At 43.3% G+C, this 27,519-nt stretch overlaps 1 protein-coding gene across 1 annotated transcript in view; it reads right to left on the bottom strand.

The window, feature by feature from the left end:
• The window catches only part of MGST2 (microsomal glutathione S-transferase 2), a 32,732-nt gene extending 8,844 nt beyond the window's left edge, over positions 1–23,888 (bottom strand). The window contains exons 1-3 of the mRNA XM_084626116.1: positions 23,788–23,888; positions 10,050–10,149; positions 7,638–7,708 (exon numbers count right to left, since the gene is read on the bottom strand). Of these exons, the coding sequence (XP_084482242.1) occupies positions 7,638–7,708; positions 10,050–10,149; positions 23,788–23,845 (229 nt within the window). The 5' untranslated portion in view covers positions 23,846–23,888. The remainder of the gene's footprint in view (positions 1–7,637; positions 7,709–10,049; positions 10,150–23,787) is intronic.
• Between the last annotated feature and the right edge of the window lie 3,631 nt (positions 23,889–27,519).

Below are 27,519 nucleotides of genomic sequence, written 5' to 3'. Positions count from 1 at the left end.
GCAGCAAAGCCATCCACTATGACCTGCACATTTCCCAGGGTCACTACCTTTGATATCAGCAGATCTTTGATTGCATGGGCTACTTGCATCACAGCAGCCCCCACAGTAGATTTGCCCACTCCAAATTGATTCCCAACTGACCGGTAGCTGTCTGGCGTTGCAAGCTTCCACAGGGCTATCGCCACTCACTTCTCAACTGTGAGGGCTGCTCTCATCCTGGTATTCATGTGCCTCAGGGCAGGGGAAAGCAAGTCACAAAGTTCCATGAAAGTGCCCGTACGCATGCGAAAGTTTCGCAGCCACTGGGAATCGTCCCAGTCCCGCAACACTATGCGGTCCCACCAGTCTGTGCTTGTTTCCCAAGCCCAGAATTGGCGTTCCACAGCATGAACCTGCCCCATTCGCACCATGATGCATGCATTGGCAGGGCCCATGCTTTCAGAGAAATCTGTGTCCATGTCCTGATCACTCACGTGACCGCGCTGACGTCGCCTCCTCGCCCGGTATCGCGTTGCCATGTTCTGGTGCTGCATATACTGCTGGATAATGCGTGTGGTGTTTAATGTGCTCCTAATTGCCAAAGTGAGCTGAGTGGCCTCCATGCTTGCCTTGGTATGGCGTCTGCACAGAAAAAAGGCGCGGAACGATTGTCTGCCATTGCTCTGACGGAGGGAGGGGCGACTGACGACATGGCTTACAGGGTTGGCTTCAGGGAGCTAAAATCAACAAAGGGGGTGGCTTTACATCAAGGAGTATTTCAGGCAGGACTTCACGGAGGGTTCCAATAAGAAATGGTGCACCTAAGTTATTGTTCTTATTGGAACAAGGAGGTTAGTCTGGCCTCTGATTGATACATGGCTAGATTTACCTTGCTGCACCTTCTCTGTGAGTGACTGCAGTGTGACCTAGAGGAATGAGTCCCCTAGACGGGGGGGAAGCAAATGAGTACAAAACAAATCTGGTCTATTTCTTGTTTTGATCCACTCCATCTATCTTTTACATCTTTGGCTGGCAGCAGACGGTGCAGAAGGACTGCATGCCATCCACATCTCATGGCTGCTCAGCAGAAGATGGTGCAGTACGACTGCTAGCCATCCTCATCTCTTGCCTGCCTGGCAGAAGATGGTACAATACGACTACTAGCAATCCTCATCTCTTGCCTGCCTGGCAGAAGATGGTACAGTACGACTGCTAGCAGTCCGTATCGCCTGCCCGCTCATCATAAGACGGTTCAATAGGACTGACTGCAGGACTAAAGAGAATGACCTGGTCAAGTCACTCCAATTTTAGTCCCTGCGCCCATGTCTGCCCAGGCGCTCCCAGCCGACGTGGTCAGGAGCACCTCAGACACGACGATGACGGCTACCAGTCGTATTGCACCGTCTGCTGCCAGAAGGCAATGGGTTGCTGCTACTGTGTAGCAATGCCGTACCGTACTGCCAGCACCCAGGAGACATACGGTGACGGTTACCTGAGCGGGCTCCATGGTTGCCGTGGTATGGCGTCTGCATAGGTAACTCAGGAAAAAAGGCGCGAAACGATTGTCTGCCCTTGCTTTCACGGGGGGAGGGAGGGAATGGGGGCTTGATGATATGTACCCAGAACCACCCGCGACAATGTTTTAGCCCCATCAGGCATTGGGATCTCAACCCAGAATTCCAATGGGCAGCGGAGACTGTGGGAACTGTGGGATAGCTACCCACAGTGCAACGCTCCGGAAGTCGACACTTGCCTCGGTACTGTGGAAGCACTCCGCTGAGTTAATGCACTTAGAGCATTTTCTGTGGGGACACACACACTCGAATATATAAAACCGACTTCTAAAAAACCGACTTCTATAAATTCGACCTAATTCCGTAGTGCAGACATACCCCTAGGGCCCCTGGGCTGGGACCTGGAGTAGAGGGTGGGCCTGGGTCCCTCCCTCTCCACTTCCCTCCTCTAGGACACTAGTGGGGCAGTTAATACTCCAGTTCAGGGGCAAGAAACGGTGCCCTGAACCCCCACCCAAGAAGAGAAAGCGCGAGGCCCATCATAGTAGTGCCGGCAATTTGCCACAAGGGTAAACTCATAAATTGTCTGCCCTCTATAACACTGAGAAAGAGACATGCACAGATGTTCCCCCCTCCCCCCCCCCAGGTATTAATTGCTTACTCTGGGTTCAATAATAAGAAAGTAATTTTTCTTAAGTATAAAACGTAGGATTTAAGTGGTTCTAAGTAATAACAGACAGAATAAAATAAGTTTCCAAGCAAAATAAAACAAAACATGCAAGTCTAAGCCTAATACAGTAGGAAACTGAATACAGGCAAATCTCACCCTCAGAGATGTTCCAATAAGCTTTTCACAGGCTAGAGGCCTTCCTAGTCTGGGCCAAATCCTTTCCCCTGGTACAGTTCTTGTTAGCTCCAGCTCAGGTGGTAATTAGGGGATTTCTCATTACTGGAACCCACCCCCTTATATAGCTTTGGCACAAGGCAGGAATCTTTTGTCTCTCTGGGTCCCCACCCCTCCTTCTAAATGGAAAAGCACCAGGTTTAAGATGGATTCCATTATCAGGTGACATGGTCACATGTCCTGTGAGACCCCAAGCCTTCATTCCTCCTGGCCTAACTCACAGGAAGGCTTGCAAGTAAACAGAGCCATTTACAACCGGTTGTCCTAGTCAGTGGTAGCCATCAAGATTCCAAACCACCATTAATGGCCCACACTTTGAATAATCACAATAGGACCTCAGAGTGAAACTAGAAATATGAAATATAAGATACAAGAATGATACATTTATACAAATAAGATAACCGCACTCAGTAGATTATAAGATTTGTAATGATACAAAAGACCTTTTGCTTGAAGCATATTCCAGTTACATTATACTCACACTCATTAGCATATTTTCATAAAATCATATGGAGTGCAACGTCACACCCTGGTGTCGAGAAAGACTGGAATCAGATCCTTGTGAGCCCAGACCCTGATGCTTTGGAGAAGAGGAAACTGTGTGGCCCCACTCCTCCCCTTTATGGAGTCTTTTATCAGCATGGTAGACCTGAATCAGCTTATGTAATGAAATCAGTAAAATCACACAGCAGTCCCAAAAGTAATATCCCTGTTGCTCTGGGATGCCTTTACACCATCCTGGGCGAGCCCAGCAAAAGCACAGGGAACTAAATAGAGGAAATTAAATACCTGCAGTATCTTTCTGCATTTTTCTGATTTAACCCTAGCCAGCCCTCCTAAAATCAGCCACATTGTCCTGGGCTTGTCTGGGCAACAGGTAGAGTCCCCTATTCTTTTAGTCTAACAAAATACTTGGAAAAAATAATTTTTACTATATTCCACACTGATGTCAGTGAAGAAGAGACTCTTACTGGGCATGCTGATTGGGAAAAATAATTAAAATGGGAAGTTACCCTGGTCCCTTTCGCCTCTCCTTTCCTCTCAAAAGGGAGATACTACAGTAGGTGGCTAAAAGAAAAGGAGTACTTGTGGCACCTTAGAGACTAACCAATTTATTTGAGCATGAGCTTTCGTGAGCTACAGCTCACTTCATCGGATGCATGCCGTGGAAACTGCAGCAGACTTTATTTATACACAGAGAATATGAAAAAATACCTCCTCCCACCCCACTGTCCTGCTGGTAATAGCGTTGGCTAGCAAACACTTCTGTCTTTTCCAAGGGCCTGGCTCTGATTTCACTTATACAATTGTGTGGCACCAGTATCTCCATTGATTTAAATGGCATTACTCTGGATTTATATTGGCAAAAATGAGATTAGGATCTGGGTGGGGAAGAAGTTAGCCTCCAGAAGGTGCCTTTTTGTAGGAAATCACATATCACCTGTAAAACAAAGAGAAATTAGCGCCTTTAATGACTGTATAAATGGAGGGAAAATTAGTAGCCGGGACAAGAGAAGCCAAAAAGGGGAGGAAACTAAATGGCACTTGTACTTATGCATCTTCTCTCCAGCCACATTGACTCTGCTAGGCCAGAACACCAGCCAGAGAAAGAGTTAATAAGAAAACAGAGATGAGAACAAGGGTTATTGTTTTACCAGGAGCAGTCACAAGAGATCCAGCTCCAAATTGAGCCAATGTCGTCATCACTAGGAGATCCCTGGACAGTGTCACAGGACTTCCTGGGTGACTGGGAAAGCCACATAAGCCTTGCCCATGTGAACGCATTCTGAATAGAGGTGGGCGAATATTTTCAGATTGCCCCCCAAAAATGTGGCTTTGGGTCAACCAAAGCTATGTAAATTTGGGTCGACTCTGAAGAATAGTTCCCCTTCCCCGCAAAACCCTCCTGAAAAAGTCACTTTGTTTAAATGTTTAATATTTTTTGTTTCAAAAGATGGTGTTGAAAGTTAGCTGGATGTATTTTTTTTAAAAGCGGGGGTGGGCAGAGTGAAAGAAACCTGAATATGAAACAGTTTTTAAAATGGAGGGGAAAATTTCATTTCAGGTTGGAAGAAAATGTTTTGACCCAAATCATTCCCCCACCCCACCCCGAGTTTCTGATTTGATCACCAAACTGAAAAATCAATTATTTGCTCAGTTCCAATTCTGAATCCCTCTTTCCAGCACTGGTGCAATTTCACCTGTGCTGACAATGCTGTTGTAAGTGCTAGTATAGACAGGGTTTCTTCAATTCCCTGTTCTCAGCTGTATTAAATACAGGGGTTAAAGTAAGAAGGGGCACAGCTCTCTCTCCTCTGCTAAAAGAAAAAGGGGGCTCCCATTCTCTCCCTGGCTTGCTCTCCCCTTCTCCTCCTCAGCTAGTACAGGCAGAGTTCCTGCTGTTGTTTTAATCTACTTTAACCACAGACTCAATCTGAAGATCTTCAAAACCCAAATAGATTTTTCGTGACACGGTGCTGAAAATGCCTGAGCCCGTGTAGGCCACATCTACAATAGTGCTCATCACGTTGCACAACTGTTCCAGTGTAGACATGGCCTTAGGGCCTGCTGCTGAAAAGTGGCAAACATGCACAATCCCACTGAAGTCAAGGTCAAACCCTGAGCAGTTTGTGCCCGTTTCCCAGGCTGTGAAACAGGGCTAATAATACTTTTCTGCCTCACAGGGGAGGTGCAGGGCATCCTGTTTGTACAGTGCTTTGAGACCTTTCGATGCAAGGCACCATATGATTGTAGCTATTATCATATTCACGTCTGTGTTCTGACAAGCTTGGCTGCCTTAATGCACTCAGTTTTGGATCTCTTTTGAGGAAAAGTTACTAGTTGGCATGTGGTGGCTCTGTCTCCCCGGAGATGAAGTGGGCATTAATAATCCCATTTCACTTAGGCTGTCAAAATGGACTTTAACCCTAAATTCTGGGAGGCCCTTCTAGTCCAGAGTTTTTCAATCTGTTTTTTAAAACTGGATCTGTTACAGGCAAGATTATGATGGCACCTCCTATTATTAAGGTTGCCTGTCACTCCCTATTATGTCTCTATTTTCGGTTGCTTACAACTATGACAAACTTAAACATTTTGGCTAAAATTTTCTCCGTCAGGTGTTTGTCTCGGACAGAACTTTTGGGGGAAAATTTCAGCCAAAATGGTGGTGGTTTCCAAGAATGATATGTTGTTTTGCCAATGCTAAAAAAAAAAAGTTGGCAACTTTTTCTTTCATAAGCTCTAGCACCTGCCAGGCTTTCAAGCAATGACTTAAAATTTGGCATTGCGGGGGTGGCTTTTGTACCAGGGATGTGCCTTTTGCCATACTTGTAAAAATCTGCCTGTATCTGGCCACATAATAAGCCTTTGAAAAACTGCAATTCATATATACTCTGCAGAGATTCCTTAGATTTTTGCAGCGAAATTCACTGAAGATGCTGTCTGCACTAGGCATGCTCCAGACTGGAGGCACAAATTTAACAGTGAGGAGAAAACAAAATATTGGATAACTGATCACTAAGTGAGCACCATCCAGTCCATGTGCTGAATGAGGCATGTGGAAAAGTGAGTGTGTGATGATGTAATGAAAGACTGCATCATAATGCATAGGCAAAAGGGGTTGCACAGGCAACCTTAATTCTGGCATTTCTTAACTTTTTTGAGTACTTGACTTTGCTACCATGATAATGTTATTTTAAGTCAAGTACTCAAAAGTTAAGAAATGCCAAAGTTAACGTTGCCTGTGCAACCCCTTTTGCCTATGCATTTTATATATATACAATAAAAAAATTGTGGCCTGCCTTTGTCCAGCAGACATCAGAGGGTAAGAACCAGGCACATCTAGTTTTTATTCACACCAATGGCATTTCCTTTATATTTATTTCTAGAATATTCCCCCTTGCTGCAGTTTTTACTCCCTAATCATCTTGTATTTGTGGGAGAACAATTGGGGGATGAGTCAGAATCACACTGCATTTCCTATTGCAAGACTCATTCCATGTATCAGTGTGACGGGATGTTCATCCCACACTTTTCCTGAAAGCATTAATGCATACTAATTAACGAAACAGGCCTCAGTAGAGAGGAATGAGGTGGCTAAGCAATCCTCTGACTGAATGAAGAAACCCAGCTGAGGAGGAATGCGCTGGGCTGAGACTAAAGGCAGGAAATTGGCAGCAGAAAGGGGCTGCTGGGAAAGTCTGCAGTCACTTCCTGGGAGAAGAGAGGTGACTTTGGGCTGGCAAAGCTGGAAAAAGGAGGAAGCCAGGAACACAGAGTAGAGGGCAGGCCCATGTTCCCCTGCCAGATGCTGAGGGAGTGACACTACAAGGCAGTGAATGAGTAGACTACCTAGGACTGCTGAAGGAAGATTTTGGTATCCCAGAACGGGGAAACACATGGAATGACTGGCCGTAGGGCTGAGACAGCAGCAGCTCGTGGAGTGAAATGGATGCAGACCCAGAGAGAGGCAGAGGACTGCATGCAAATGTGGGAAGGGGTGTCAACCTCGCAAGCTATTCCCCAGAACGATCAGGAGGAGGCGCCATCCCAGTGGTGAGTTGAGCACCCTCAGAATCAGGTTCTCAGCTAGAGGGGGAAATGAGAATTTTACTTTCTGAAATGAATGGAGAAAATGAGCTTAAATACTGAAAAAAAGGAGAAAGCGTTTTATCTTTTTTTGGGAGGGGGGGTGCATTTGAATATGTGGAGGCTTATTTTCTCTCTGGAGAAACATAATGAAAACTGTTGTTAATGATAACAATGTACAACACAGGTTTTTATACAGATTAATAAATTTACCTTCCGAACACTCCTCTGAAATATTAATAATAATTATTTACTTACTAGTGGCATTAGGTGTTAGGAGGGGATTCCGTATGTGAAAAAGAGGAAAGACTATTTATGCTAAATTCTGCCCTTGGATGCATATTTTGGGTTCCTAATGGGAAGTCCTCACATATTGGTCTGGCCTAAAGAAGTCAGTGGTAAGAACATCAAGGTTTGCATCCTTAGTCTGCAATGAGTAAAAGTTGGTAGAACAGAAACATGTAAAATACCAAGATCATTCTGGAGCCTGTTTACTCTTCCTCATAACTCAAGAACAAGGGGCACTCAGTGACGTAAAGAGGTAACATTTAAAGCCAATAAAAGGACATCTAAATTAACCTCAGGGTACAACTGAAACTATTATAGCTGATAAAACATTGTTTAGGCCAAAATAAAACAACAATTGTGTTTACCTTGTTTGAAAAACCAGCCTGCAATCCAAAGAGCAACCAGAAAGATTGAATAAAACTCCACACAGTTTTGTCTATGGAATAAATTAATAAAAAAGTTACCTGAGCAAGAAAGAAACTATGGGTGGGATTTTCAGAAGCTCTCCGCTTTGGCCAAATGCTGTTCCCAGTGAAATTCATGCCATTGGCTTGGATGGGAGCAGAGAGAGGCCAACAATGAGCACTTTTGAAAAATCTCACTCTTCTGTGTCTTTTCAAATATGTACAGTTCTGTTCCTATCATTGTGACTGAAATACTAGGCCTTGGTCTGACTATTCCTATGACTATAGTATCAAGGATGACAAGCATATGGTAGAACTTCTAAATGATTACAACAACAGTAATGGCTTGAAAACACAACTTTCAGTTGTACCTGATATCACATTGTTTTTTTCTTTTCCTTTGCTCATATTCAAAATTTTAGTATTTCTTTTTTACTTAAGGCAACTTTCTATAACTGGATATTTTTATTATCCAGTAATGTTAGTTACATTAGATAGGATTGTTTTAAAATAACCCTTACATTGCACATTAAAATCTCATGCTTCAGGGCATAAGCCAATCACTAAATGAAATGATCTAAGACAGAGGTTCTCAAACTGTGGAGAGACCCCCCGCTCCTTCCCAGCCCCAGCTCGGGGGCTGCCGCAGCAGGGGAGACAGGGCACATCCATCACATTAGAAAGGTAAGACTACTGATATTAAAATATGAGTTGTGTGCTTTTATTTGTAGAACAAAAAGTTTATTAAGTTTTTGTTTTAATATAGTGCTTTTATCCAAAGTGCTTTACAACAGTTAGGTTTCAGAGTAACAGCCGTGTTAGTCTGTATTCGCAAAAAGAAAAGGAGTACTTGTGGCACCTTAGAGACTAACCAATTTATTTGAGCATGAGCTTTCGTGAGCTACAAATAAATTGGTTAGTCTCTAAGGTGCCACAAGTACTCCTTTTCTTTTTACAATAGTTAGCTAATGGTACAAACAAGATTTGGAAAGATCATTAAGTGATCTCAGCAATTTTCAAGTGGTCTGCAGCGGGGAAAAAAAAAGTTTGAGAATCACTGCTCTAGGAAAACATTCCTCCATGGGCAGGTTATTCCACAGTTGTCCACTGATCCACTTTGGCTTTTCTTGCATCAAGGGATGGTGATGTATCTGGTATTTGCCACTCTGAGCAAAGTTCCTTGACTCGATGAACCGCTAGATAGATCCAGTATGACAGTTTCTATGTTAAACCAACCAAACCTAAATAAAAAGCTGGAAGCTAAATGATGTGACAGTTGAAGCTTTAATTAAACTTCACAGGGAGTGAAGTAAGTGGGTTGCATTGTTCATCTAGTGTACTCTATTCAAAAAGTAATTGCTGAATGGTTTGTCCTATGTCTGAGACACTTTTGTGGGTATAGGTGTGTAGTTACTAGTTTGGTACTTGTGACAACTATTGGTTTTTTTTGTTTTTTTTAGGTAAAAGGATACAAAAATAGGTGACTCACCAGGACAAGTTTCTTAAATGCTCATTAATTTTTTAACTCAAACTAATTAGCCAATTTACCTGTATATTCTCAGAAATTTCAGTCTTTCATCACAGATGCCCTATAAATTTGGGGAATATACATTGTAATCTTCATAAAAACAAAAAGGCTAAAACCCTGCTTAAAATAAACTCAAAGCAGCCTTAAGTGTGAAGTTTTGACCAGCATATTCACATTAAATAGCTCTGATCTGTTGTTCAATTTCTCTAGAGATGTTGAGTAGCCATAGTGTATTGTCTGTCTGAGCTTTCTGTGATTTCCCTTTTCTTCTGGACTGAAATTGCTTTTGTATTTGTGGAAAATTAAAAATTTCTTTGAATATTTGAGCACAAAGATTTCTAAGTCTAATAAATATTGAGTTTGTGATTTTAGGTATCTTGAACTAGAAAGAAAAAGTACATGGAACCTCTCCATATAGTTTGTAGAGAAACACAATGACTGAATCTCCTTTCAGTGTAAACCAGGAGTTGAAGACCAGTGTACCTGGGAGAATCAGGCCCAATGAACATGGAATGAATATGCAATGCAATTACTCTTACGAGGAGACCAAACACTCACAAGTGGTGGACAGAAGACCTTGGTCATGCAAGGCCTCAGGTTAGTGCAAAGTCTTAGTAAATGCTGTTCTGTGGAGATGCCCACAATTGTTCAACCCATATCTTGTAAGAGAGAAAGGTCACTGAGAGTTAAGATCTATGCTCATAGCATACAGCAGAAGATCATAAATACCCTGGAAAAAAAATTGCTTCACGCTTGAATGGCTAAATTAGACCTCTGTAGTGTCCAATTAATTAAATGAATGAGAAGTTTCTCATTGCCACTGTTTTAATGACACTAGAACTTACTGTGCACGGAATATTCTGTCAAATTCTGGGGTTCCGGTGACTTCTGGGGGCATGATCTTGTGCTGCTTTCTTGATTTTCCTACAAGCCAGGCAAAATGACCTGCAAGTAAAAGTAATGGATCAAGGATTAAAGAGTCTTTATTTTTTCAGAAAAGCAGCAGGCCCTGTCAATCCTCTACAAATCTCAATTTTTCAAATGGAAATAATCATTCCTCAGGTTTTGCTTTTAAATTTGAATGAAAAGGACCAACACCTCTTGCAGCTCCCCTAGCTTCCCCTATAAAAATTCACACGCTAACTTCAAATGTGACCTGAACCTTATTACAAAATCCAACTTCAGTAACTTTACAGTTACGTGCTGAATGCCCCCCAAAGCAAGAGAATTCAGTCACTAAAACGGTCTAGTTTCAGAGTAGCAGCCGTGTTAGTCTGTATTCGCAAAAAGAAAAGGAGTACTTGTGGCACCTTAGAGACTAACCAGTTCGTCTCTAAGGTGCCACAAGTACTCCTTTTCTTTTTGTAAAACTGTCTACACACTTAATATTCTGTTCCTCCTCTGGCAAAGCATGATGTTGAGGATGGCTGGCTCCTGCTCCATATGACACCCCAGCATGTGTAGCCCACCTACCTAATAGTGAGAGATCTCTTTAACAGATCTAGGGGGCCCGCCCACTTCCCAGAACCCAATATGAGATCTAGGGAAGCAGGGGTAGGAATGAGTTGAGTCTGGTTCATTGTTGCTAGGCAGATGCACAATTGGCACTAGACATCCAGAAGTTTCTGGAATTGGGTGTGGTAGTTTTGGGAATGCTCAATAGGTTCCCTGCTGCTGGACTCAGACTCCATGAGGGCAAGTAGTCAGGGAAGCTGCTTTACAAAAGACCATGTGCCTAGGGTTGCCAACTTCCTAATTGCAGAAAACCAAACACCTTTGCCCCGCTTCTTCCCTCCCTCCATCCCTCCCCACTCCCTCCACTGCACGCTCTCCCACAGCCTCACTCATTTGCTCATTTTCACTGCTCTGGGGCATGGGGTTGGGGTGTGGGAGGAGTGAGGGCTCCGGCTGGGGGTGCGGGCTCTGGGGATGAGGGGTTTGGGGTGGAGCAGGGGACCCCAGGCTGGGGCAGGGGGTTGGGGAATGGGAGGGGAAGCAAGCTCCAGCTGGGGTGAGACCAGAAAGGGGTTCAGGGTGCAGGAGGGGCCTCTGGGCTGGGGCAGCAGATTGGGGTATGTGTGGGGATGAGGGCTCAGGCTGTGGGTGCAGGCTCTGGGCTGAGCCAGAAATGAGGGGTTCAGAGTGCAGGAAGGGGCACTGGTCTGGGGCAGAGGGTTGGGATATGTACTTAACTGAGTGGTTGGTTAATTAGTTAGCTGACTAGCTGCTTTCAGCAGAGGAGGAGAAAGAGTCCGAGAAAGCAAGAGGAGGAGAGAGAGTCTGAGATAGCAAGTATGAAAAATCGGGATGGGGGTGGCGGGTAAAAGGTGCCTATATAAGAAAGAGGTGCCTATATAAGAAAGAGCCCCAAATATCGGTACTCTCCCTATACAATTGGACATCTGGTCACCCTAGTTGCATGGATTTCAACTGAAGATTTCTACGTGCAGGTGGAGGGAAGATGTTGCTTTTGACTTGGCAGACTCTAACTGAGACTCAGGTGAACTCAATCTAAGCTTTTGGGAACTGTTGAGTTCTTCTCATTGTTTCTGTGGGCACTGACTGTTTAATTTTTCTTTATATTTGTCATAAATATAAAGGGAAGGGTAAACCCCTTTAAAATCCGTCCTGGCCACAGGAAAAATCCTCTCACCTGTAAAGGGTTAAGAAGCTAAAGGTAACCTCGCTGGCACCTGACCAAAATGACCAATGAGGAGACAAGATACTTTCAAAAGCTGGGAGGAGGGAGAGAAACAAAGGGTCTGTGTCTGTCTGTATGCTGCTTTTGCCAGGGATAGAACAGGAATGGAGTCTTAGAACTTTTAGTAAGTAATCTAGCTAGGTATGTGTTAGATTATGATTTCTTTAAATGGCTGAGAAAGGAACTGTGCTAAATAGAATGACTATTCCTGTCTGTGTGTCTTTTTTGTAACTTAAGATTTTGCTTAGAGGGATTCTCTATGTTTTGAATCTAATTACCCTGTAAGGTATCTACCATCCTGATTTTACAGAGGTGATTCCTTTACTTCTATTAAAAGTCTTCTTGTAAGAAAACTGAATGCTTTTTCATTGTTCTCAGATCCAAGGGTTTGGGTCTGTGGTCACCTATGCAAATTGGTGAGGATTTTTACCAAACCTCCCCCAGGAAGTAGGGTGCAAGGGTTGGGAGGATTTTGCGGGGGAAAGACATGTCCAAACTACGTTTCCCAGTAAACCCAGTTAAAGTTTGGTGGTGGCAGTGGAGATCCAGGGTCAAAGGATAAAATTAATTTATACCTTGGGGAAGTTTTAACCTAAGCTGGTGAAAGTAAGCTTAGGAGGTTTTCATGCAGGTCCCCACGTCTGTACCCTAGAGTTCAGAGTGGGGAAGGAACCTTGACAATGTTGAACTGTGAAGATAATATATATGGTTTATGGAGTAGCCATGGTATGTTGTAAAAATTAAGTTATTTTTTTTCCTCTATCATAAGATTTTATAAAGTTGGTACTTAATTCTTAAGTTCACTTCTTTTGTTCTTTTGGACTTGACTGTGAGGAGTTTGACCCTGTATGATCCTTGGTGAAAAACCTCAGTGACTGAATTCTGGGTCTCTAGGTGCTTTTCTGTGGGACTTGTGTTTTTTAGACACTAGAGAAGGGCAATGAAGCCAACTGTAGCCCACCCAAAGGTTACATAAGCACTATGCTAGTGACTTCACACCCACCACCCTAACCCATGTGGAGCCAGCCCTAAGGTCCTGCATTTTTGTGCTGTAGTAGTATTAAATTTGGTAATAATATACAGGTGAGTCGCATCATATGCGCATTTAACTTACGCAAATTCAACTATATGCACTCGGCAAAAAAAAAGAAAAATAACAAGATACCTGTAAATAGCGCGGGCGATTCTGCCAACCAGTCCACTTAATGAGCAATGCCCCAGAGTGAGCATGAGATGGGAAACATGAATCTGCTGTTCCCTCAGTCGGTCTCGATTCCCGCATGCCTCTCATAGTCTGAGCATCTCGCCGCGCTGAGTGTGATTCTAGTGTTTAAAGATACTGTACATATTTTTTTGTACAACATGGTCCCCTAAACGCAAGCCAACTACTTCATCTGGTGCTCAACCGAAGAAACAGATCTGTTCCAATGCTGGAGGAAAAACTGGCTGTGTTGGACTTTTTGAGAGATGGTATGTCGGTCTCCAATGTGGCGCGTAAATATGGCCACAACGAATCTAGCATCCGTGCCATCAAGATTCGAGAGAGGAATTCATCAAGCCATGGCATCAAGTTCTCCAATAACTGCTAAGTTGATGAGCCAGGTGCGTGATACGACTTTAGTGAAGACTGAAAAGGCATTAAACTTATGGCTGGAAGACATGAACTGTAAACGTGTGCCTATCAATGGCAACACGTTGCGAGAAAAGGCTCTTAGCCGCTATGCGCTGTTCAAACCTCCCGCCGAAGAGGGACAGCCTTCTGATGAGAAGGAATTCAAAGCCAGACAAGGTTGGCTTAACAGTTTTAGGAACTGCTTCAACCTCAAAAATGTGCAGACTACTGGTGAAGCTCATCTGCCAATGAAGAGGCAGCAAAAGCCTACCCCAAACAATTAAAGAAAATCATAGAAGAAAAGGGCTATCTTCCGGAACAAGTTTTTAATGCTGACAAGACTGGGCTCTTCTTGAAAAATAAAATGCCCAACTGCACTTACACTTGGAAATCAGAAAGACAATCCCCTGGCTTCAAAGCAGCTAAAGACTGTGTGACTGTGTTTTGTGGCAATGTGGCTGGGCATTTAATAAAGCCGGGCTTGCTCTACAGGGCTGCAAATCCCCATGCCCTAAAAGGCAAGAACAAAAATCTCCTGCCTGTGTTCTGACAATCAAGTAAAAAGGCTTGGGTGACGGCAGCATTATTACTGGATTGGTTCCACAAGTGTTTCATTCCAGAGGTCAAGCGGTACCTCGAAGAGAAAGGACTTGACTTTAAACTGTTGCTGATTGTAGACAATGCTCCTGGCCACCCTGCGGCACTCCAGTTTGTGCATAACGACGTTGAAGTCATCTTTCTCCCCCCCCAGTACCACCTCCAACCTCTCAACCAAGGCGTGATTCACCGTTTCACGTACACGAGGCTTACGTTCTCACGGATGCGTAGCGCTATGGATGCTGATCCCAATCTTAATGTGATGGAGTGTTGGAAGTCCTTCAACATTGCCGACTGCATCACTTATATTAAACAGGCAATGGATGCAGTCAAGCCTGAAACAGTCAAAGCATGTTGGCGAAACCTATGGAAAGAACGTGTGAATGATTTTAAGGGTTTCCCAACCATTGATGAAGTGAAACTCATTGTTCAAGTGGCCACGCAAGTGGGTGGTGATGGCTTCGTCAATGTTCTTGAGGAAGAAATTGAAGAATTGAGAGCCATAGAGAAACATTGATTAACGAAGAGTTAGAGGAACTAATAAAATAGTCTACAGAAGGCTAAGATGATGACGATGAACAGGAAGAGCCAGCAGGTTGGAATCTTCATAAATTTGCTGAAGTGTTCCAAGCAGCGAAACACTTGAATGATTTAACTTCTGAATACGATCCCTCTGGAACAAAGCCTCAAAATCACATGTCATATTACAGATTATTTGAGACCGTATCAAAAAATGTTTGAGAAGCTCAAGAGACAACAGCTACAGTTGCCGATCACCATGTTTTTCAAGGGAAAAACAACCAGCAGCAGATGAGCCTATGCAATCAACTTCTTGAGCTGAACCAGAGCCAACCACTTCGTCTACTACTCGCTCTCATCACCCAAGCTCTCCGTCGCCTCCATCTCCTGGATCGACATCAAGCCCTGACAACTCCCCTGTAATTACCTCCTGTAATTAAAAATACAGTATTGTAAAATTATATTTTGCATATGTATTCTTTATTATATACTGTACATTACTGTATACTTTATATGTTTATACATATTACTGTACAGGGTTGTGTACACAACCATGTACAGTATACTGTACTTTATGGGCGATTTAAGGGATTTTTCAAGGGTAATTTTGACTATATGCGATTTTTACCTTACGCGCTGACTTTAGAACCTAACCCCCGTGTAAGATGCGACTCCGCTGTATAACCTTTGAGAGAGAAAACGTTACATATTTTGGAAACAAGAGCTGGGTACCAAATGTGTTTTGATACATTTGGCAATGGTTAGTATTTTGAGTGTGTACACACATGTATTTCACATCCATCCATAGCAATTCATTTTGTACTCCGAGTAAGTGCTGTAATTTTGGGTATGCCTGCACTGCAGTTGGGAGTGTACTTCCCAGTGCAGGGCTACAGATGTGGGCTAGCTCTGCTCCAACTAGCATGCTAAAAATAGCAGCATAGCCAAGCCAGGAGTAACATGGGCTGAGCTCAGGCAGGCCACTGCCTGACTGTTGTTTTTATCACACTAGCTCAAGCAGAGGTTGCATGTGTCTATCTACCCATATCAGGAAGCATGCTCCCAGGTGTCATTCAGACCTACCCTTTATGTGGCCCTGGGGATAGCACATTGAGCTAAGACTCAGACCTGGGTTCTATGCCTGGCTTTGCTAGAGGGTGATCTTGGGCAAGCCACTTCAACTCTCTGTGCCGCAGTGGCCTCAGCTATAAAATGAGTTCTACTCACCTCTTTTGTAAAACACTTTGAGATCTATTGCGGAAGTGCTATACATGAGCTAGGCAGTATTACATAAGAGGTATTATTATTATTATTATTAATTATTATTATCAATTATTACTACAAATAGACTAAATATCTGCTGTAAATGCAAAAGTCTTAACTAAGGAGCTGTGACCAGTATTTCTATAATCTCCATTCCTCTGTGTGTACCTAAAATCTATTTTCATTGCCACCTTCAGCTCAGAAACGTGAATCTTATTTAAAAAGTTTATCAGATTTTGATGGAGATGGCCAGGTCATACTTGATACAAAATTAAACATGCAGAAAAGCAAATCTGATTTATTTAATAGTGGCCACAGGACAGGACAACATGGTGTTCTGTAGGAGGCTCTGGTTCAGGAATGACCTGATACTCTCAGTCTGATAATCTTCAAGGTGATTTCAAGTGATTGGAAAAATCCACCGCAGACCTTGGTAAATTATTCTGATGGTTAACTATCCTCATTGTTAAAAAATGAGCACCTTATTTCCAGACTGAATTTGTCTAGCTTCAACTTCCAGCCATTGGATTTTGTTATTTGTCCACTAGTCCACAGCCCTCTACAATTTGAAATCTCCTCTCCGTGTAGGTAATTCTAGATAAAGTTAAGATTTTGTCACGGGTATTTTTAGTAAAAGGCACAGGCAATGGATGATAAATCACGGAAGCCAGAGCCCCGGGGCTGAAGCTGAAGCCAAAGAAGTCCATGCACATCTGTTAAAGTCACAGAATCTGGGACCAAATCGTAACCTTAATTATAAACCATGATCAAATCACCCCATAACCTTCTTCTGGATAAACTAACTAGACTGAGCTTCTTGAGTCTCACTGTAAGGCAGGTTTGCCAGACCTTGTACAGGATTCCCCTCTAGAAAGGCCTCTCTGCCTCCATTAATGCGCCTTCATTTACATTGTAGCTGATGACCAAGCTGTGATTCACTACCACAGAATTCTTTTAGAGGGGGAGGGTGGCATTAGAGGAGGCAGAGGAGCATATTTCAGGGTAATTGTGCTCAGGGGGACAAGATGGCCACTTTTTGAAATATTTCGGGGGGGTGGGGAAGGGAATTTTCAAAAGGTCTCCCTCTGGCCCTTCCCTTACCACCCACTCAAAATGCTCTCTTCCTCCTGCTGCTACTTAGAGCCACCAAACCCTACTTGGTTCATGAGCTGCAAGGGCCAATTTGACAGACCACATGTTTCATTGGACCACCATCTGCAGCTAGCAAACCATAGCTGGTTGGTCCCCAGGCTGTACTTTGAGCCGGGGGGCATTATCAGGCTGGGACAGGATTCTCAGCTGATGAAATAAAGGAAGTTGGCCAGCTGAGCAGCCCATCATACCCAAACTGGTTTAGAACAACCTTGGTATGGACTCAGGGAAAAATCTCAGCCTATTTAGGGCGGCTAGCATGGAATTTTGTGCCTCAGCTGGTGCAGTACAGCCAGCTGAAATGTGCTCTAGTACAGACAAGGCCTTAGCTGTAATAAAGTGTACACTTGCCACTGGTGGTTTAACAAGCCTCTAGTTATAGTTGGGTTTAAGAGGCTTCAGTGAAATCTTACGGGGTGAATTTGGCTCACCATGGGCAAAAATCCAGACTCTTGTGATCATACTGCACTGACAATGGCCCATTCCTTAATCGGGAAAAGCTTCCACCAAACTCAGTGGGATCTTTGCCTAACTCAGGACGGTGAGATTGGGGTTTATATGCCCCCTGAAAGAAGCGAGTAACTTTATACCTACCCAACTACAATTTTCATAACTTGCTATCTTTTGCAGACAGACAGGAAGTTGCTTTTCCCTTTGAAAACCAGTTGTAACCATTTTTTTTTTTACTGGAGAATTTACATCGCTTCTTTCTTAAAAGAGAAGATGCATCTAGATGCTTTGAATTATACAGTAGGTGACATGAGGCCTCAGCTGCGGTGGAACAAGTTACCACATATACTTTTTTCACCAGTTAGAATTTGCATCTTAACTCTTTGAAAGCAAATAGAAATGAAAGCAGTTTTATATACCCTAGTTTAACCCCTTGGATTACAATCCAGCACAAATCCAATCGACTTCAACCACTGGACTCCAGTCACATCTATTAGCTGAGAAGTATGCTTGAGTTGGTCTTTTTCTGATTTCAGCTGGCAGTCACATTTAGCAAGACTGTCTCCTTGCTATGAAAATATAGCACAAAGCTTATGTACAAGGGACAGCACCTCAGATGTCTTATTCCTGGTGCAAAAATCATGCACAGTGTAAAATCAGTCATTTGTATCACAGTCAATGGTGTGTTAAACTATTCTTGATTTGAAAACAAATCAGATGCCTCATAGTAGCACCTGACTGGATGCAGATAAAAGGATATTAGGCACCAAATAAAACACAGGAAAGGGGACACTGTATCTATTCTCTCTACAGAATCATCTCCAAGCAGCCATGACTCAAATTCATTCTACTTCAGTCTGGAGCCCCACTAGTTTTTCTAATGGGTCTGTAAAACCTCCCCTTCTCTCTCCTGCAGCAAGTCTTAAAAACTAATGAAAGGTTTCAGAGTAACAGCCGTGTTAGTCTGTATTCGCAAAAAGAAAAGGAGTACTTGTGGCACCTTAGAGACTAACCAATTTATTTGAGCATGAGCTTTCGTGAGCTACAGCTCACTTCATCGGATGCATGCCCGTGGAAACTGTAGCAGACTTTATATATACACAAAGAATATGAAAAAATACCTCCTCCCACCCCACTGTCCAGCTGGTAATAGCTTATCTAAAGTGATCACCAGGTGGGCCATTTCCAGCACAAATCCAGGTTTTCTCACCCTCCACCCCCCCACACACTTCCACTTCCACTTCCTCGTGGCTGGATTTTACTAAAACTAGACAAGCCATTTACAACGCACACTTTGCTTCTCTACAAAAGAAAAAGGACACTAAACTTTCTAAACTACTACATGCTACAAGGGGCCACAGCAATGGTTCCCTCAATCCACCTAGCAATATTGTTAACCTATCCAACTATACTCTCAACCCAGCAGAAGCAGCTGTTCTATCTCGGGGCCTTTCCTTCTGCCCCTCCACCCCCACGAACATGATACAGTTCTGTGGTGACCTAGAATCCTATTTTCGACGTCTCCGACTCAAGGAATATTTCCAAAATACCTCTGAACAACATACTAATCCACAGAGACCTCCCTACCAACACTACAGAAAGAGGGATTCTAGGTGGACTCCTCCTGAAGGTCGAAACAGCAGACTGGACTTCTACATAGAGTGCTTCCGCCGACGTGCACGGGCTGAAATTGTGGAAAAGCAGCATCACTTGCCCCATAACCTCAGCCGTGCAGAACACAATGCCATGCACAGCCTCAGAAACAACTCTGACATCATAATCAAAAAGGCTGACAGGAAGTGCTGTTGTCATCATGAATAGGTCGGAATATGAACAAGAGGCTGCTCGGCAGCTCTCCAACACGAGTTTCTACAAGCCATTACCCTATGATCCCACTGAGAGTTACCAAAAGCAACTACAGCATTTGCTCAAGAAACTTCCTGAAAAAGCACAAGATCAAATCCGCACAGACACACCCCTGGAACCCCGACCTGGGATATTCTATCTACTACCCAAGATCCATAAACCTGGAAATCCTGGGCGCCCCATCATCTCAGGCATTGGCACCCTGACAGCAGGATTGTCTGGCTATGTAGACTCCCTCCTCAGGCCCTACGCTACCAGCACTCCCAGCTACCTTCGAGACACCACTGACTTCCTAAGGAAACATCAATCCATCGGTGATCTTCCTGATAACACCATCCTGGCCACTATGGATGTAGAAGCCCTCTACACCAACATTCCACACAAAGATGGACTACAAGCCGTCAGGAACACTATCCCCGATAATGTCACGGCTAACCTGGTGGCTGAACTTTGTGACTTTGTCCTTACCCATAACTATTTCACATTTGGGGACAATGTATACCTTCAGATCAGCGGCACTGCTATGGGTACCCGCATGGCCCCACAGTATGCCAACATTTTTATGGCTGATTTAGAACAACGCTTCCTCAGCTCTCGTCCCCTAAAGCCCCTACTCTACTTGCGCTATATTGATGACATCTTCATCATCTGGACCCATGGAAAAGAAGCCCTTGAGGAATTCCACCATGATTTCAACAATTTCCATCCCACCACCAACCTCAGCCTGGTCCAGTCCACACAAGAGATCCACTTCCTGGACACTACAGTGCTAATAAACAATGGTCACATAAACACCACCCTATACCAGAAACCTACTGACCGCTATTCCTACCTGCATGCCTCCAGCTTTCACCCTGACCACACCACACGATCCATCGTCTACAGCCAAGCTCTGCGATACAACCGCATTTGCTCCAACCCCTCAGACAGAGACAAACACCTACAAGATCTCTGTCAAGCTTTCTTACAACTACAATACCCACCTGCAGAAGTAAAGAAACAGATTGATAGAGCCAGAAGAGTTCCCAGAAGTTACCTACTACAGGACAGGCCTAACAAAGAAAATAACAGAACGCCACTAGCCGTCACCTTCAGCCCCCAACTAAAACCCCTCCAACGCATTATTAAGGATCTACAACCTATCCTAAAGGATGACCCAACACTCTCACAAATCTTGGGAGACAGGCCAGTCCTTGCCTACAGACAGCCCCGCAACCTGAAGCAAATACTCACCAACAACCACATACCACACAACAGAACCACTAACCCAGGAACTTATCCTTGCAACAAAGCCCGTTGCCAATTGTGCCCACATACCTATTCAGGGGACACCATCACAGGGCCTAATAACATCAGCCACACTATCAGAGGCTCGTTCACCTGCACATCCACCAATGTGATATATGTCATCATGTGCCAGCAATGCCCCTCTGCCATGTACATTGGTCAAACTGGACAGTCTCTACGTAAAAGAATAAATGGACACAAATCAGATGTCAAGAATTATAACATTCATAAACCAGTCGGAGAACACTTCAATCTCTCTGGTCACGCAATCACAGACATGAAGGTCGCTATCTTAAAACAAAAAAACTTCAAATCCAGACTCCAGCGAGAAACTGCTGAATTGGAATTCATTTGCAAATTGGATACTATTAATTTAGGCTTAAATAGAGACTGGGAGTGGCTAAGTCATTATGCAAGGTAGCCTATTTCCTCTTGTTTTTTCCTACCCCCGCCCCAGATGTTCTGGTTTAACTTGGATTTAAACTTGGAGAGTGGTCAGTTTTGAAGGGGTTTTACCAGCAGGAGAGTGAGTTTGTGTGTGTATGGGGGTGGGGGGGATGCGAGAAAACCTGGATTTGTGCTGGAAATGGCCCACCTTAATTATGCATATTATAGGGAGAATGGTCACTTTGGATGAGCTATTACCAGCAGGATAGTGAGTTTGTGTGTCTGGTTTTCGGGAGGGGGGTGAGGGGGTGAGAGAACCTGGATTTGTGCAGGAAATGGCCCAACTTTATTATCATGCACATTGTGTAAAGAGTTGTCACTTTGGATGGGCTATCACCAGCAGGAGAGTGAATCTGTGTGGGGGGGGGTGGAGGGTGAGAAAACCTGGATTTGTGCTGGAAATGGCCCACCTGGTGATCACTTTAGATAAGCTATTACCAGCTGGACAGTGGGGTGGGAGGAGGTATTTTTTCATATTCTCTGTGTATATATAAAGTCTGCTAGAGTTTCCACGGCATGCATCTGATGAAGTGAGCTGTAGCTCACGAAAGCTCATGCTCAAATAAATTGGTTAGTCTCTAAGGTGCCACAAGTACTCCTTTTCTTCTTAAAAACTAAGACATTGCTGGAAACCCACTTGGTGCAAGGTTTCTGCTTGCTCATTCCATCACAGACCACTTCTTGCTTGGCTTAATCCGTGGCCCAGCCTGGTTCCTTGAATACCCATGTGATTCTGGGAGGCTGAAAGTTTGTCCTACCACGCCTCTAGCCGTTGTAAGGTGAAGCATAGCTTCCAGCGCTGCTGCAGAGGGGTCTTATTGCCTAGTTGTTCACTCCCAGCACAGAACTGTACATGTAATGGAATAAATGGGAGTGCAGACAAGCCACTAGATGTTTAATAGCTAGGTGTCTTGTGCTGACAGCTGTCAAACATTTGGACAATGGGCTGCTCCCACTACCAGAACTGGTTGTAACAGGTTCTTACACTGCCACTTTAACAGAATACACGGAAGAGCAGAGGCTTGGGCAGGGCTGGATTTTCTGATTAACCTCACCGACTCTGGGTGGGTCTTTATTATAAAGTTCAGTTGACCTAACCACACCCTCGGTGCTGTGACAAATCACCCTGATTGATCAGATGATACAGTTAAACTGATCTAAGTACCCCTGTATAGACACCACTAGGTCAACATGATTCTTCTGCCAACCTAATTATCGCTTGTTGAAGGGAGGGATTTACTCCCTTCTGTTACTGTCGTGGCTACAAGACAGTGTTATAGCAGCTCACCTGCAGTGCTGCAACTGTGTCACTGTGGCATTTCTAGTGTCGATGTAGCCCCTGTGTTTTAGAGTTTTCAGAATGTATTCACTTTTTCGGCAGCAGCTCTTTGCCCTTCCTTGTCACATTTCTTCCTGTTTTCACTTTAAACAGTGTAAAGCACAGCAGCCCTTGCAGCAGGATGAACTTTCATGGAAGCTCATGGTAAATACTGTCGCAGGAGATAAATGCTGTGCTAACAGCCACATAGGTTGTTCGGGAGAGCCCCATCTGGCACACGCAACTCAAGAATGAAAGCAGTGTTGCCAACTTCAAACATTCAAAAATCATGAGCCAGGCCCCCCTCAAGTCATGAGATTTTTAAAAATAATAATTGTTGGGTTCTTTTTATTTGGCTTCTGGTTATTTAATCTTGAGGGTTCACATTTTTAAGCTTTTCTCCCCAAATTAGAAACTTTTTTTGTAATGAATGACATGACCCAGGAACTGGGGCTTTAAGAAAACACCAAATATAAAGAGTTGGCATTGCTGCAGACAAAGCAGTCAGCTTACAAGTACTGACAAAGCCGTAAACTTGAACCTCTGCTCCTTATCTCAGGCTTAGTCCTCCTTCAACCCATACAGCATATATATCCTATGGCTTGCTGTAGACACAACCATATTATCTGAAGGAAAACAATTGCCAGTGTTGAAAATGCTGTCACTGTACCATATCTAATCACACTATTGTCGTTCTTCTTTCTCCCGTTCCATTTATCTACTATAGCTGTAGTTTGCAAAGTGGTGGGAAAGCCACATACTGTATGTGAATCTAAGAAGTATTTCCACAGTGGATAAAATAAATCTATATATTTAGGAACCCCTGATGAGAGGATATTATGAAACATCCACATGCTGCAAGTGCCTTCTTTGTAACTTAATAGGTTTTGTCCTTTTTCCTTTCTGATATTAGATACTTTGCCATCTGCTTGAGGGGACAGTTTTTAAAAGAGCTTTTGGCTCAAGGCTTCAAGAATGTGATTTTAGGAGTTGGTAGTTTGAGGATTCAAGCTGTGTAAGTGTCTAAAAAACCCGAAGCCAGCGCAGAACATAGCAGAAGGATGAGTCTGCATCAGCTTGCAAACTCTCTAGCAACAGTTTAACAATCCCAAAAATCTACAAACAAAACATAAAAGGGAAAAATTGTAACCCCCCCGCCCACTCCCTAGCAAGGTAATCTGTCTCCCTGTACCACATCCTCTTCAGAGGACAGAGAAGGGGTACCTAATGCTCCAGTTGGTGACAACTTTTTTTATGAATTCTCAGACACTCAAGTGACAAGAAAACTAGCTTAGTATAAAATATCTCCAGTGTTCTAGGATCCATGGAAACTATCCCTCAGCCCCAGCCACAAAACCCCACAGGCCTTACTTTGCTGGCAGGCTGAAAGAAGGGATACTGCAGCAAGCAAAATTAAATCACCAGCCATGTTTCCAGCAGCTTCCGTCTCTCTGTGCAGCCAGGGCACTGTGTCAGAGTGTGTGTGTGAGAGCTACAGATAAAGAAGCAGGTTGGGGGCAGGGAGTGAAAATGCTTTTCAAAGACACGCCTTAGGAAGAAAACAAGGCAACTTTTATTTTTCCCTTTTTAAATGAGCAGTGGCTGCTTAGCCAGTTCTTGTTTCCTTGACCTGAAAATTGTTTTCATACTTGAATAGTCAGGTGGTGCTCTACTAACAAGAGCTGCATTTAGGAGTGAGCTTATTTACATCAAGTAACCAAGAAGTGGAGCTGGGTGAAAAATGCTGAATCCTTGAAAATTGTCCACCGGCTTCTCCTAGAAATCTGTGAAGTACCCAGAGCAAAAACAACCTCTCTAGGAAGTGGGGGACTTGTGGGGAGGGAGGGCATTGTAACAGCCGTAGGATTCTTTTCTGGCTCTTGCTGAGCAACGCAGCTAAATGCAGACTAATTGGGCAGGCTGGTCTCCACCTAAAAATTAGATTGACCTGGCTTGTGGCTTAGGGGTGTGAAAAATGTAGTGCCCTGTGTGAGGCTCAGGTACTTAGGTTGACCTCTTCCTCGCTGTTGGAGCAGCTAGGTTGAAGGACGAATTCGTGGAGTGGGGATTAACTATATTGAAGGAAAAACCCTTTCTGGGGATGTAGGAAGCATCTACACTACAACGGCACAGCTGTAGCTGTGTTGTTCTAGCCACAACAGTGTAGGCATGGTCTAAGGGATGACATGATAACTGCCTCTGGTTGTCTGTAGGAGTAAACACTAAGGGAGAGGAATTGTTTAGGAGTAAAAATAACAATAATGGAATTCTATTAAAGGGAATTTTGAGGCAGAATATCAGGGGGAAATTTCTAATGATATGATCTGAGGTAAGTCCACTAAATTGTGGCTGTCCCGTTGCTTAAGACTAGACAAAACTGGGAAACGTACATCAGAGAGCAGTCTTCAGTTGGCAAGGAATGGACTAGATGAAATAATAGCTCCTTCTCACTAATTTCTTTTAGCCTTAATGGGGATTAAGCTCCCTAAAACAACTAGGGCAAATAGTTTCAATATTTGCCTGGGCACTGGGGTTTCCCTCCCCTCCTCAATGTATTTTTTCCTCTGGTAAACCAAGATTCCTCCTTTAAAGGGAGGAGGTTCTAGCTGAGGACAAAAATAAAATAATGTTAATGTTAAATCAAATATTTGATTTTAAAGTGGTTACATTTTGAAATCCTGCAACTTTATTTCAGGGGGATGTTCTTTCAGAAGAATGGCTCAGTGGATAAGCACTAAGCACATGAGCTGGATGGTTCTGTTAAGCAAATCCGCAATGAAATAGTTACTAATGTTTACATTTGTAGGATTAGATGGGTACATAAAGGGTTAAATTAGCATAGCTTCTTAAAGGATAATGTTTTGTTATTTAAGGGAAATAAAGGTGTTTTAGCAGCCATGGGAAAGGCTTTGAAAATATAGGTAACCATGCAATTGGCAAGATAAATTGTAAAAATGCCACAAGTACTCCTTTTCTTTGAGCTCAAAATGTGGTTGATAATAATTAGGACCCTTTTCTTACGACTGGTTCTACCTAGCTTGAACAAGAAAGGAGGATTGTGATGCCCCAACATTATCTTGGAGAAAGATCAAATTGCCATATTTTGTTTTAGCCAAGACCAGGAAAGGGATCAACCCTAACCTGGCCAAAACCTGGGTTTAGCTAAGATTGTAACTCATTATGACATCACTTATTTGTTAGTGTATACGGCTTGTGAGGGGTATTATCAGAACTTATCTGGTCATACTGGAGCAAGCCAGGAGGAGAGGGTTATCCCTGGAACTGATCCTTTTGTTGAATCATATTAAAGAAGTTCTGTATTAAAATCACAAATGACTTTGATTCCCCATAGTTTTAAATTCCAGGGTATTACTAATTAAGAGGTCTCTTTGGTTTTTGGTACTGTTTCTGTCCCTCTATATGTGAAACTTGCAAGCTGCTAATTGTGTTAGTACATTCTAAGACAGAGTCTGTTCTCAAAGCAATTCACACAGAGAGAGACTCAAAGCAATACTCTGTAACAACAGAAACAGCACCCAGAGACTCCCCGCCCTTTTGTTGTATTAACAATTGTGATTAAAATAGAAATAGAGGATGTATGTGGATGGATGCTTGGTGTGGATAATAACTGAATGATCAGGGAGGTGCCAGCCTAAGAATCCAGTGTCCATCGGCTGAAGAAGGCGTCAAGTGGAAATAACCAGAGGACCCCCGGAGGGCAGACTGGAATCCACCCAACAGCCTCAAGAATGGGAGAACCAAAGAACAAGATAACATCTAGCAGCACGGAGCCGTCAGGAATGTGCTATCTGCTGATTGATTCAGCAACAGCATGATGAAGCAATTCCCATAGACTGGCATAGGAAGAAATTCCTGTAAAAATGGACTCTAGAAAGTGAGAACTTTGGGGTCTGATTCTGCAAACCAACTTCCAGGAGCATCAGATGAGCATCTGACAAGGCCCTGCTCCCTCCTCATGTCCAGGCCACCTGGCCAGTGGCTTGGCATGAGCAACTCTAAGGCTGGTAACTATGATAACAACCTTGCAGAACCTGTGTGTGTGTGTGTGTGTGTGTATGAATGAATGTGTGAATAAATATGAGATTGAATGGAATGTTATAACTATAACTAACTGCTTACTATGATTCTTTCTATATTCACAATAAATGTGGTATTTTGCCTTTTCCCCTTTAATAAGATCCTGCTGGTTTTTATTTTATTGGTATAACACTTTCATGAGAATGCTTATGAATGTGTGTTACTATGTGGATGTAATTGCTTATTATTTAGGCTTTTAGACATGTTTAGTGCAATGTACAAATACCATTTGGCCTTTAGATTTAATAAAGGAATTTGATTGAATTTGGGCCATGATAATAGCTTGCATAACCAATGATGTCAATAAACTTCCAACAATGTTAAATTGGCATTATTAATTATAGTTATTACTGTTGGACTTGCTTCATGGCAGCACAGCTCCATTGTGTTCCCAGAGGCTTGTTCAGTAGGGTTCAGAGTTAACATCCTATTAAGATGGGGGAATTCACTCATCTGTTAGAGCTGCTGTTTGAGGTTGTCTGGCTACTGTTAAGTACTGATGTATTGGGCCTTATCTGGAAGGTTTTCTTTATAACCAGAAGGGCTAGAAACTTCAGCTGATGTAAGTTCAGTGTACAGTAATTCCATTTGACTTTAAAAATTAAAACAATTATGGGGTAAAAAGGCAAGGATAAAATGTATGGGGGATCTGAAATCCATGGACTGTGTAAATTCCCCACACTGAGCCTGATCCACAGCCCATTTAAGTCAGTGGCTGTCCTTCTCTTGACTTCATTGGACTTTGAACCATGCCCATAGATTTCTATTTTCCTTTCCCATAACTCATAATTACGTGTTTGAACTGGATTTACTCTTACTACCACCTGAACTGGGAATGGGAAGCTGAATCGTATGCAAAGCCAAGCTCTTAGGCTGGGTCTATTCTTGGCTATACATTTACTAAATGTCAAAGCTTCTGTGTCTGTTTTCCCCTTAATGTGCATGGTGTGGAATTTGTTTTTGCTACTTGCACATATTCTTGTGTATGTTGCAACAGTTCATAAA

The sequence above is a fragment of the Lepidochelys olivacea genome (assembly GCF_965140295.1).
Source record: "Lepidochelys olivacea isolate rLepOli2 genome assembly, chromosome: 4".
NCBI classification, from domain to species: domain Eukaryota; kingdom Metazoa; phylum Chordata; order Testudines; family Cheloniidae; genus Lepidochelys; species Lepidochelys olivacea.
Note: the sequence above shows the minus strand (reverse complement) of the source record. Positions and strands in the feature narration are given on the sequence as shown.